This window comes from Haliotis asinina, chromosome 8 (genome assembly GCF_037392515.1).
Source record: "Haliotis asinina isolate JCU_RB_2024 chromosome 8, JCU_Hal_asi_v2, whole genome shotgun sequence".
Lineage (NCBI taxonomy): Eukaryota > Metazoa > Mollusca > Gastropoda > Lepetellida > Haliotidae > Haliotis > Haliotis asinina.
In genome coordinates, this window is record NC_090287.1 from 17,239,125 (window position 1) to 17,252,225 (window position 13,101).

A 13,101-nucleotide genomic window follows, 5' to 3' on the forward strand; every position below is an offset into this window, starting at 1 on the left:
ACCCATTAATTACGTGTTTTGTTTTGTTTGTGAACGTTAAAGAGGTGAACCTAGTTTTTAATGTTCGTTGTACAGACATTAGAGTTGTGTTTAACAGTTTTCACCGATATCAAACAGAAACAATGTGTATGACAAGTGCGTCACCAATATGCTACCGGACATTGCTTTTTCTCTTTGGTGCATCACCTGATTGAGATTCGAATCTCAGATTCCCAGCTATCAGTATCCTTGGTGTATCTGTGCCATGCTGCTGTAGTTGTTCCAGTAGACACTGATTTACCTACCTAAGTAGAAAATAGAAGACTAGCGAAACAGCAATGTTTAAGATTCCGAATAACGTCACTATGTCCACAAGGCTGTGTGGCAAGACGGATATTTTCATTCGTCCTATTTCATGTTATGTGGGGCAATGTGCCTGCAACTTCAGACCACAGCGCTGACAGTTCACACTTTTGGGGGTAAATCGACAATGCTCTTTTAACAATAAATCAACAAAACCCTCTGTACATCGGATGTACAATTCCGATTATATTGTGAACACGTGTTTATGAATCACTGTGAAATTAGTGATGGTACTAGGTGTTCTCGTAAATATGTCCCCGACGTCACCTATCATAAACACGTGGACATGCTAAGCATTTATTCACCTGCATCAACACGAATATAAGTCAAAACAGAGAATTCCGTCTTTTGTGTCGGTAATGCGTCAAATGTGGACACGTCTTCCACGTACTGACCATAAAACCTTTTTAAAAGCTTTGCTTTGATTGTTGTAATCTTATGAAACAACTTCTGAGGGACAGATCGCGCTCTTGGAAATCAGGAAAGAAAAATGTTCGAGTACTTCCATGGATTCCAAGAATCACAATCACAATCGCAGATTTGACTGTTTTAAAATATTCACATTTCACTGTCCTATTCTTTTTTACCCATTCCTTCTCTACCGATAATGAGTCTAAGTAATTGCATGTATATTTCAAGAACGCTCTTTCATACGTGAAATCTGAAACATTATAATGAGTTTGAATTATGACGACTATCATAAGATAATGAATAAACACGGGAGCTACACACACACCCAAACACCATCAGTCGTAGATGTTGCAAACACATTCCCTGTGGCTCTCTTGTCCACGACCACACCATATTGTCTGTCGGCAAAAGTTATGATCATGTCAGCTGTAAACTTGTAATATGGCGTAGTAGTAGTGAGTCAGTGAGTTCGTATTTAACGTCACATCGGCAATATTTTAGCCATATCGTGACGAGAACATTGAACACTAAAATGGAATATATGTATCCTTTAAAAATACTAGAATGTCACAGATATAAATATAAAAGTAGCACGAAAAACTAGAACATTGCAATTAAAGAAGACAATACATTATAAAACAGGGGCTTTAGATCGCCAACAACAGAAGGTAGACCACCATACTAGGGACAATGGGGACTTAAAGTACCTTTGCTACCTGCATGGACCCTAGCTGGATTTACACCATCCCTTCAGTGTACGAAGTGCTAGCCAAAATTAAAATAACAAGAATGCTACGATTAAAAAGTAGTAGTAGTAGTAGTAGTAGTAGTAGTAGTTGTTGTTGTTGTTGTTGTTGTTGTTGTTGTTGTTGTTGTTGATGTGAGTGAATATGGTTTTCCGCAATATTCCAACAATATCACGGCGGGGAATCGGCTAGGTTACCCCACCGCCTCAGTAGTAGTAGTAGGGGGGTAGGGAAGTGGTAGTAGTTGTAGTAGCAGCAGCGGTGTCGGCGGTAGTGTGTTATTGGTTGTGGTAGTCGTGATGTTGCCATTAGTTCCAGCAATTACGGTTGTATTTATCAATGAAGGCGTGCTAGATGTGAGATGGCAAGGAACAACCTGTAACTGAATTGTGTGATTGTGCCGTTGCAGTTCCCTCTGAGGAGGTTGCCGGGATCATCATGGGGGGCGTCAGCGTGGTCGTCATCACCTCCGTCATCGTCTTCCTGTGCTGGAGATATCCCACCTGTAGAACGCGAAGCTTCTGGGACAGGAGCGTCAAGCGAGCCATCAGGAAGATGTATGGTAAGTACAGCTTCATCCAAAGTGGAAAAGTAAATAATTAATATCATATTCTGTTTGATATAGATGTCGTTTCATGGAAGTGCAATATCTGTATACATGTAAAACTATAAGCCCACTTTGATGAATAAAGACTTGTCCCTGGTTCAAAAAACAGTCTGAGAACAACGACATGTCTTGTAAGTTCCCTACATGTACGTAAAGAAAGTCACTGATCGATAGTCAGGGGCTGACACATCCAACGGAACCCCCTTTACACTGTTAGTAACTTATGTCCTGACAACCCTGGTCCGCCACCTCAGACAAAAATACCTTCACAGATGTTACTCGTCGTTACTCTACCTTGGACGTGGCTGTTTGGGGCTGCAGCGAAGACTTGCCACTCGTGATCAGTATAGTGTAGCTGAGTGGGGTGTCCTTTCCGAGTCTGCAATAGTAGGATACCGTTATAAAGCCGGCATTAGTCTGGGCTAGTACAAGCTGTTGGAACCTTGGAACAGCCGTGGAGCCGCGGAGCCGTAGATCCGTTGAGGTGTGATTCACTTGTGGCTTACAGTTAGCTGGCGGTTATGTTTAAATGGGAGTTATGAAAGGGAACGCGTTTGCGTTTGCCTCACTAGTATCTTAAGCTACGTATGTATACTTAGTTGACCTAATTAAATTGGGATGCTGTCTATTTTTTGAGGCAATAATGTTACTGTTCTTACAGCGCTTAACTTATAATACTGAAACGACAGAAAAGCAAGGGCTGTAGGATCGTCTGAATTTCCCCTGTGAATCGGCGACAAATGCTGTTTTCTTTGTCTCAGTGAAATGAATGAGTTTGAATTTAATTAGTTTCAAATATATCTGACACATCAGTTTGTCAGTTCGTATGGGAGGATTGCTTGGTCGTTTTGTTTTTTTTGCTTTGGTTAGTTTGTGGGTGTTTAACGCCGCACTCAGCAATATTCCAGAGTAAATAATCGAGTATGGACAAGACAATCCGGTGATCAGCATCGTGAGCATCGATCTACGTAACTTGGATATGATGACATGTGCCACCAAGTCAGCGAGCCTGTCCACCCGATCCCTTTAGTCGCTTATTACGACAAGCATGGTTTGCTGAAGACCAGCTCTAACCCGGATCTTCGCGGGTATCGTGTTAGAGGAAGGTACTAGGGGATTTAGAACGCGCCCTCCCCGCCGATGAAGCTAGCGAACACAAGCATGGTCCTGATAAACCGAGAATCAATCGGGGCGAATCTGGGATTCAAACCCAGGACATATCTTCCTAGCACGCCTAGTCCTTTCTGTTTGTTTACCTCCTCACTCAATATCTCAGCTATATGGCGGTGCCCGCTAAAGAGAAGGAAAATTGTAACGCGAATCACAGCGCTGAAGACAACTTTGGCAGATTTACAGCTATGAGTTAAAATTCTCCTGGCGATAAAAATGAGGATATTGTATTTCCTCCATCAAACATTCAGGATAATATCCACAAACAAAATACATCACCGGAAAATATACTCATCAGCTATTTCACATTAGAATGAACCCAAGAAATTCATTATAAATTTATCATCTGCAATTTCAGTATCGAATCAAATATACGGAAAGAAATTGCTTGGTAATAACACTACATTAAATATATATTTAAATATCTGAGAGAAAAACAGAGATGAAGGATTCGTAAATCTCACGTACCTCATTCTTATTCACTCTTTCGCAATAACCCACGACTGTAGCTGTCAATTATCCATGCCGTCTGCCATACATCAAGAATGTGTAATCACAGTAATTTTATAACGATTTATAGGTGTTGGCTTAACAATTCCTTTCCTGTCACTTAGACTTTCTTCATTTCCTCTAGAAGTGAAACATTCCAAGACACTGGTGTTTTGATAACACGGAATATTAGAAGCAAGTAGAAATAAGACACTTCTGAACTTTATCGTCGATTTGATCCTGCATAGAGTTTACCTAAAGAGTTATTAAAGCTATTAAAACCACATCACTTTAGAGATCACTTTTGGTCGTTACGAACTATCTGGGTATTTGAACTATAAGTTTGTCTAGCTATTTCGGTGATGGTGGTTGCGACGGTTCGTAACTTAACTATTATATTCTGGCAATACTGGATGATTGGTGTCCCGTTTATTACCTTTTCAATCAGGTGTATTGACAACTCTCAGAGACGATGAATCATTTGTGATTCACTGAATGAAATGATAAGTCGTTTCGCCAAAACGTTGTGTTATCTTCAAGGAGACATTTGACATGAATGTGGCATTTGTGAGTAATTGATCCAGAATGAGTGAGTCTGGTTTTCTGCAAGGCCTTCAAACTAGTCTCCAATGTCTGCCCAAACAGATTCCTTAGGGCACAAAAGGCACATTTGTGATGACAATTATTCGATGGTGCCAGATGGATGTGCTGTTTGTCTGAGACGTCTACAATGTGATGAAACCCACATTCACAGTGGGAATAGCAACTATGGAATGGCATCAGAGCAAACGTAAGTGTCGAACCCACGATTACAGAATTCTTGTTCACCAAAGGGACATAATCCATCCGTCCATTACCGACACACTGTATTACAGGGCCACCCGTGAATCAGTCATATTATTTAAATATATGCATGTGTAACAATATTACTACAGGGAACATTTACCATATCCTTCGATTACACAACCTGTCTTTCAATCAGTGGATTGTCTAGTCCAGACTCTGGTACACCTATAATAATGAAACACATATATACTGATGCTACAGTCACGCTTGTACAATAGAGTCTGCTTTCGGTGGAGATTTCATATTGATGTGAAAAGGATTTTGCAGCTTCTATTTAAAGAAAGCTTGTCCTGTTTTAATAGACAGTAACTTCAGCAGGATCTTAGTGTCATCGGATAAATTCACAGGAATTCGAGGCAAACGGAATTGGTTTTTATGTGTAAACTCATATGTTGATGTGGTAAATAAACACCATAATCATATCATGTCATAAGCCTGGACTGGTTCATGCGCCAAGAAACATGAAAAAAACACAGAAACTGAATGTCGTAAATCCAAAATCTGCACCTGAAATTTACTAATTAAAACATTTTCAGCTGAGAGAACAGGTTTCGAATAACACATTCTACAAGATGGCGCTATAAGAATCTATAAATAACTTGTAGAACTCCCACCAAATGGACGGTTCTATATTCCTGCCATTCCAGGAAGTTTTCTTGCTTCATTCTATTCTGATTAAGTCAGTAATGATAATATCCCATGATCGGTGACTAATGTAGCGTCTCCTCTCCAACGATACCATCTACGCGCGAACAGATGACGCCCCTTTGTATTACTCGCCAATCTGAAGGGAAATGTAGTTTACGACACCTAATTTCACAGGCATTTGGAAGTTTGGTTGTGATGAATCTCCACTTATTGACCCGCAAAGCTCGCCTGTATGTCTCAAAGACCAAACAGACGTGTAGTCTTGTGAGCTAATGCCTTTCAATACAACAGAGGTCAATCGGCATATCGATACCGATAGTATTATTTCCCTTTTCTCTCTCTCTCCCCAACACCTCTCTCTCTCTCTCTCTCTCTCTCTCTCTCTCTCCTGAAATCCTGACCAGAATTCAAGCTTAAAAATAGATTATCTTCTGTAACATTTTAACGCATTTTAATAGTTTTCACCAGACTTTCCTTACTTTGAGGATGACATCACACAATAGTTTGACGGTAGTTGGTAGTTTTGCTTTTATGTACGTATGGCACTGCGCGGCCTCCAGACTGCAATGACGTTAAGTCTGAAGATCATTATTCTTTGTAATGGCCTTCTTCGTACTCATCTTTTGATCCGTCAACAGTACACTGTACATTCTTTCTTTCATAAAAGACCGTCCTTGTCTGGGTAGAACATGAAAAGGTTGAATGTCTACTGGTAAATAGAATTAGATTAATGGGATACAAGAATGTTTACTTGAAGCCACGTTCATTGTTATTTGTGGGTCCTTTTCGAAATAAAACCCGAGGCACATATTCCGAAATGGAAATAACTCCATTGTGTTGTCAGTATAAAAGCAGCTTTTCTGATTATTAAGCGCCAAATTAACGTATAACTAGTAACTTGAAAAGATTTTCTACATATATTCTTTCTATTTATTTCCTGAAACAGGGCAATTCTGTAACATTTTTTTCATCATCGTTCAGATGACTTAAATAAGATAATATTTTCAGAGTGATCAGTTATATATTTTATGTAGGCTCTGTACAAAGATCGTATTTTCAGCAGTTGTTGATCAATAATATGATATTTTATATACCATTTCATACAATACATTCGTTTCTTCAATTGCAATTTCGCCCTCCGTTGCCATGGAACTAAAATGCCATGTTTCATCTACTGGTCTAGAGGCTACTATATGGCTTCACTGGGAAAGAGAGCGCTCAGAATGCTAGGATAATAGTGCTTTATTTGGCAAGAACAATGGAATATTGCTATTTCGGTTGCTATTGGCAACCAATATCAGCTTCATATCCGGTCATGAATATACGGTGGACATGTGGCATATACAACACGAGCTATAAGATGCACATTAAGAACACCTGGTGTCATCCATGATCCATAATCGGATACTCATGGTCGTGTTACATTCAGAGTGTTTGTGACGGGATACGCTCACCTTCTTCACACACGTTTGTTTTTAGGATTTAGTCGGTAAAGCGCGCAATGGATATATTCAATAGCCTATTCCGATGATTACAAGAAGGAAGTGGGGGCTATTTTGTTTTGCTGTGGGTTTGTTTTTGTTTTTTCGTTTTGTTTTTGTTTTTTCTTTAGTTTTTTTGTGTTGTTTTTTTCGGAGGGGGGGGGGGGTCTTTTTGTTTGGTTGGTTGGTTGGCTTTTTTTGTTTGGTTTTTATTTGTTTGTTTATTTGACGCGAGGTTCTAAGAACTTGTATTGTAAATAATGTAACTATCACAATAATTCAGGTCGACAACATAAAACTGAGAGTTAGGAACCAATCTTCAGAGCGAATATGTCTTTGATATTAACTGGACGATCAACGATCAAAGGGTTCTGGGATAGGTTAAATTGCAGCGTTGAAGACTCAAGATGTTATTATAAAAATCGATTTGATTTTTACTCCTAAAAAATAACATACACGAATGTAGTATACAAACCGCTAATAGAAACGTTAAGGTACATAAAAAAAACTACTGAGACTTAAACAAAAGGAATCAAAGAAACTTTCTAAAACATTGAAAGATTCGATGATGTTTCTGAATTACTCAGACTATTACATAAAACAGACACCGAGTGACACAAATTGTAACTGCCACGCCATAATGTAGCATTCAGCTTCAGGCCAATTATACATGCCAGTATATCGATATTCATCTGCGGTGTGATGCGTCCTAAAAATATCATACAGTAATCTGATTTGGAAGCTTGTTACATATTTCCGACCCAGAATGGTATTTGGATAAAAGTAAAATACAGTTTCGCTCGTCGATAAAAGTTGACATCCGCTGAGATATATTTGATGTCGGTACTCTGGCGATATGCGATGTGGCATTTCATCGGTAACTGCAAAGCGTCAAAGCCAGAGGACAGCCAGTCTCGACTATACGCTGCAGCAAACTGCATTGCATCAAAATTATATTGACAAATTACCAAACTCGGATGTTCGCGAAAACGATTGTGCATTCCCTGCACTGTCGACAGCACCCACCTCTCTCCCAGTTTGTGTGTGCATTTCCTGCACTGTCGACAGCACTCACCTCTCTCCCAGTTTGTGTGTGCATTTCCCGCACTGTCGACAGCACCCACTTCTCTCCCAGTTTGTGTGTGCATTTCCCGCACTGTGGACAGCACTCACCTCTCTCCCAGTTTGTGTGTGCATTTCCTGCACTGTGGACAGCACTCACCTCTCTCCCAGTTTGTGTGTGCATTTCCCGCACTGTCGACAGCACCCACCTCTCTCCCAGTTTGTAGGAACAGATCATATGTTTGTTTGTTGTCAAAGGGTTCGAAGAACCTTCTCAGTTCATCGTGAAGACACCACTGTATGCATTTGTAGCAATATCATGGATCTGTGCCTATGTTAAATGTGTCCGTGTGAAAAGAGAACATATTAATTAGCCACATTCCAAATTCTTTAGTCCCGATGCCTGGTCCCTAGTTGTGAGTGAGTGAGTTTAGCAATATTCCAGCCATATGGCGGCCGTCCCTGGTTGTACTTCTGTGAGGAGCAGCACTTTCATATCGATTAGGGACCTAATTTTTGTAAAGGACTTCTCCAACGTGGACAACAGTCAGACCCTCTCGCCACCTGTAATCATGATACCTACACACTTGCTGGAACACACGTCGCTGATGTCCATCGTTTTCATACAGAGTGTCCATTATAACCATCAGACAGGTTAATACTAAGCATTGCTCACACGCTAATATCTAGTATTACGTGCGCTCTTATTACACGTGGGATTAAAATAGAATAGTTAACGCCATTTTATTCGTTTCTTCTGAATGCCTGCTTGGGTAATGAATCTGAGACGACTAATATCATTTCAATATAATATCATTTGGTGTTAGTGCGTAAGTACAGCGGTTGGATACCAAATATGACTTTTGGTTCCTGCTACCTGGGCCTGTCTACATCGATGCGGTGTCCGGTTCAAAGCCGTAGTTGACTGCATGTCATGATGACCAAATTGCAACTATGTCTGCTCATGATGATAATCACAAAGCTATCTTCTGGCTGCGGTGGTAAACAAAGAAACAATAACAGTTTTTTAAACGTTAGTTTTATGCTGGCAATACGATTCCAAATTGCTATTATGTAAACGTTTTCTGTGTTTTTTTAGATTTTATTCAGACGTGAAGTAATAGAAGGTTTTCACATCTCAATTTTCTTCGCCGCTGTTAAAATTTACCTTGATGTGCTAAAAAATACTGTTACCACGACATTCTCACAAAAAACAGACCCGCTTTGTTCGTTTTTATCTTTTGAACTTTTATTTTAATGCTACTCGTTCGCCGTCATAAATTAATTTAAATGCTAAAACCTAGTGATCTAAATTTTAAATTTGGATAAACTAATTAGTCAAAGCGTTGTATTTTCAGTTTTTCTGTCCTCCCGACCGGATGATGATGGCAAACACATAAGAAATACCAGCGGCCTAATCTCTATTACGGCGTACACCATTAGTCACTCTCTAGTCGGGGATAAGCAAAGTAGATACTGAAGATCTAGCCTAACTGACAGAGACGAATCCCTCATAAAGGTTTCGCGAAGGCTTAATCCTATTTTCGGCAAGTTCAGTTCTTGGAAACAGAGAAACGTCGATATCAAATTGTGTAATATGTAAACGGGAAGACTGATGCGGAGAAGTATAAATAACCAAACGCCTCATCAAACATGTCAGAGAACATACAAAGTGATGTACCCATTACGGAACGTCAGACATCGCTAACACGCTAACCACTTTGCTCGTCTCGGTGTTCTAGAGACACCGCTGCTTAATTCATTGAATAAAACGATCTTAACTACCACACGGCAACAAATACAATAAATCTTCGCTGTCAGATAATTTATTTTGTATTACAAAAGTTTAATCTGCATTTGTAAAATTTTGCCCAGACGGAATTGACCTTTCATCACTTTTGTCAAATGGCTAACTATAGTTTGTTCGATTTATTGGTTGATAGATTTTTTTCTGACCATATTCCCGAACATGAATAATGTCTTTGGCAGTCAGTACAGATTTAATACGATTTCAAACGGACGTCATCGCAGAGCTTTGAATCCCTTACCATTTTTTCTTTGCCATCCAGGGCATGTTTGGTTTCGCAGAAGGATGTTAATTTCAGAGAGATTATAGAAATCGATTGCAGGAAACGATTTTTAAAAAGGCTTACCACCAGCAGATGTCCGACGTTTCTTTCCCTCTAACAAATTGGCTTATCGTTGTGTTCTCTTTTAAAGCGCCACGTTAGTGATTCAATAAAATATTCTTTAGAACGCTTTTTTAGACTCAATCAAAATGCAACTGATAGGAACGTTAAGGTTGGGAATCTGCCTCTAATTCAAGTAATCAGTTTTATGAATTCTGTTAGATTCACTGAGCAAATCAATTAGGCTTACTTTTTACCCATTTGTTTCACCATTTACATATTTGATGACACCAATTGCATGAACAATTCAATTTATCATACTTTACACGGCGGGATTACTCTAATTGAAAAAGGTTAAGTGAAGTTTAGGGCTGTTAAGCGGTGGATCTGATACTATCATTACAACTTTCGACATTTTTAGGAGGAGTCATTTACATAGAATTTGCCCATTGACTTAGCACCTGATATTTATAATCACCTTGTAAAATCCCATTTCGTTTGTGTGTGCTACAAAACGAACATTTGTCAAACGTCCTTCTTTCTGAGAAACAATCGAATCTCTGCACTCAGCTGGTGTCATTCAGAAGTAAAATGTTACAGTAAACAGAACCAGGTTGTGTGCACACGTGGCCATCAATGACTTGTCTTAGACCCGTGAAGGACCGGGGTAGAATAGGCCTTCAGCAACCCATGCTTGCCACGAAAGACGACTATGCTTGTCGTAAGAGGCGACTAACGGGATCGGGTGGTCAGACTTGCTGACACATGTCATCGGTTCCCAATTGCGCAGATCGATGCTCATTGTGTTGATCACTGGACTGTCTGATCCAGACTCGATTATTTACAGACCGCCGCCACATAACTGGAATATTGCTGAGTGCGGCATAAAACTCAACTCCCTCACTCCCTCACTCGCTCAGTGTTTTACGTGTACTGATGTGGATGCTGTCGGTAGGGGAGGACATGGTCTCCATGTGTATGAACACCTGGTGTCAGGACTGACTTGCAGTAACATGTTCAAATAATGTTGATACCAACGTTTATATACGATATACGATGCTGATTATTACGATGCTAAATATTCCCTGTATATTAACTCATATCTGGATTCGACAAATATGTTGTAGAAGGTACTATATGAGAAAACCCTGTATCTTGAAGCAGTAAATCAGTCAGACGTTTACCTGGCATAATGGCATAATGTTTTCATAACCTGATGTGTTACCTAGTTACCACTGAGGATAATTTAATCATTACTATGGTTCTACATTTGATTACATATTAATCAGACACATGGTCAGTCGTAACGCAGGGGTTACATCGCCACTAAAAGCACGATCAGGTATGCGATATCGTTGAGATCCCTCTTCAGTCTACCTACAATTCGTAGGCGTTTCAAGCCCAAACTAATTGGACTTGAGTCTCCTCAGTACGATCACCTGTAAATGCTACCACATTTACTACGAGCCCAGAACAACGTATACGTCAAGTCGTGAACAGCACTGACATCGGCAGCAGCACAAAACCCTTGGGTCCACTCCTTCTACAGGAACTTGTCAATAAATCTCCGAATCACGTATAAGAAATTTCAATTATCACATTTTCAGCAAATAACAATCATTATGTTACCCATAAAATATTCAAAATTCATTGTTAAAAAGTGTTTAAAGATTGATCACTGCTTTGTTTATCAACGAATATTGATTGGTTTCTGAATGGCCAACTCTCGATTTGTATGAGGGCCTATGAAATGCCTTGCTAGTCCTAGCGTGTATGATATTCATCGTATATGATCGAAGAATAAAATTATTATAATTCATTTCATATGACTAATCATTATATACAATAATAGCAAAGACATTGGGTCATTTACTTGTGATTGAGACTTTTGTTTAATCTCCCTACCCATTTACGATCTTTTAAAACGCTCCATCGGAGACAGAGAGTTAATATCTATTAGCGTAAATTGTTCATATAATTGTGTGAAGTACAATTTAAATTTTCCAGAAACAATTTAATGAAATTTAACTCATAAAAGCTTGTTTCTTTTCTAAAAAGGCATAGTGAAAGAGAATTACGGAACAAAATTATGATAAATGAAGAAAGTTAGGCAGGTGCCACGAGAGCACCAACCCAGTGACAAATCAACGGAATGAGAAGTAGTCTTGCAATCTTATATGCTTTTAAGGACATTGAAGAAAACCAGAACACCAGCGCTAGAAAATGCACTCAGCTCCAGAAACTGATTTCCCCCTAACCATGTTTAGATATCGTCTTCAGTAACTAAAATCCTTACACGATGTCCGAATTGTCTGGAAATAATGTTTTAAAAGCAAGTTTAATGGTCAAGGTGGTTATTTTTAGCTCCAACCTTTACGAAGCATTCTTTCAAAATATTAACACTGAATTCAGCTGAGAGTCTGGGCGAACAATTTAAGTTGTCAACACGGCCATTATACCCTACAAAGACGGACTTGGGTTTCCTTGGACAACGGGAGGAGATGTCATTACCTTTGCTATAAAATGTCCACGTCCTCCGCGACATGCCGGGCTGTGTGATCGCCTTATACTGAAATAATTGCTCCGGTTGTTGCTTGAAGCGCAGAGATAATTATGAGGTGAGCTTTTAGGTAATTATCCTAAACACGACCGGTATCCAATTTCTACCCCCAATAGCGATGCAAAATTGGTCAGGCAGTGTCGATTTTGCTATAATTGCACAAGGAGAAGAAGGGGGCGGCTTTAGGTCAACGCTCATTGGACGCAAATACCTATGTTTTATCATCATAAAGAAATATTTGTAAGAAGCGGCTTCCTCTGGCGATTACGACGCGAACTGTGTTGGGTCGGCATTAGTGTCAAGACTAGCTGTCGGGAGGGATGGCGTGTTGGGATTGAGCCGCGCTTCTGTGGTGCTCTGTGGAGCGCTGTAGCATTGTGGAGCGGTTTATGAATGAAGGGACAGAGATATATATACCTCTGTTATGGTGCGACAACCTGTGTCATAGGCAGAAAGGTCGCATACATTTGTTGACGGCATGAGACTGGTTGTTTTTGATGTAGTCACACTGACAACAACACACTAGGAGAGATACACCCTACAATGGATTACTCCTTTCTTGAGGAAGCGTTCGGGGCCTTCAGTGAATGTGTCATGCGTCAGCTTGGTC

General features: G+C 39.8%; 1 protein-coding gene across 1 annotated transcript in view; it reads left to right on the forward strand.

Annotated features, from left to right (window-relative positions):
• The window catches only part of LOC137293750 (uncharacterized), a 92,077-nt gene that overhangs the window by 38,358 nt on the left and 40,618 nt on the right, over window positions 1–13,101 (forward strand). The window contains exon 2 of the mRNA XM_067824463.1: window positions 1,909–2,061. Within this exon, the coding sequence (XP_067680564.1) occupies window positions 1,909–2,061 (153 nt within the window). The remainder of the gene's footprint in view (window positions 1–1,908; window positions 2,062–13,101) is intronic.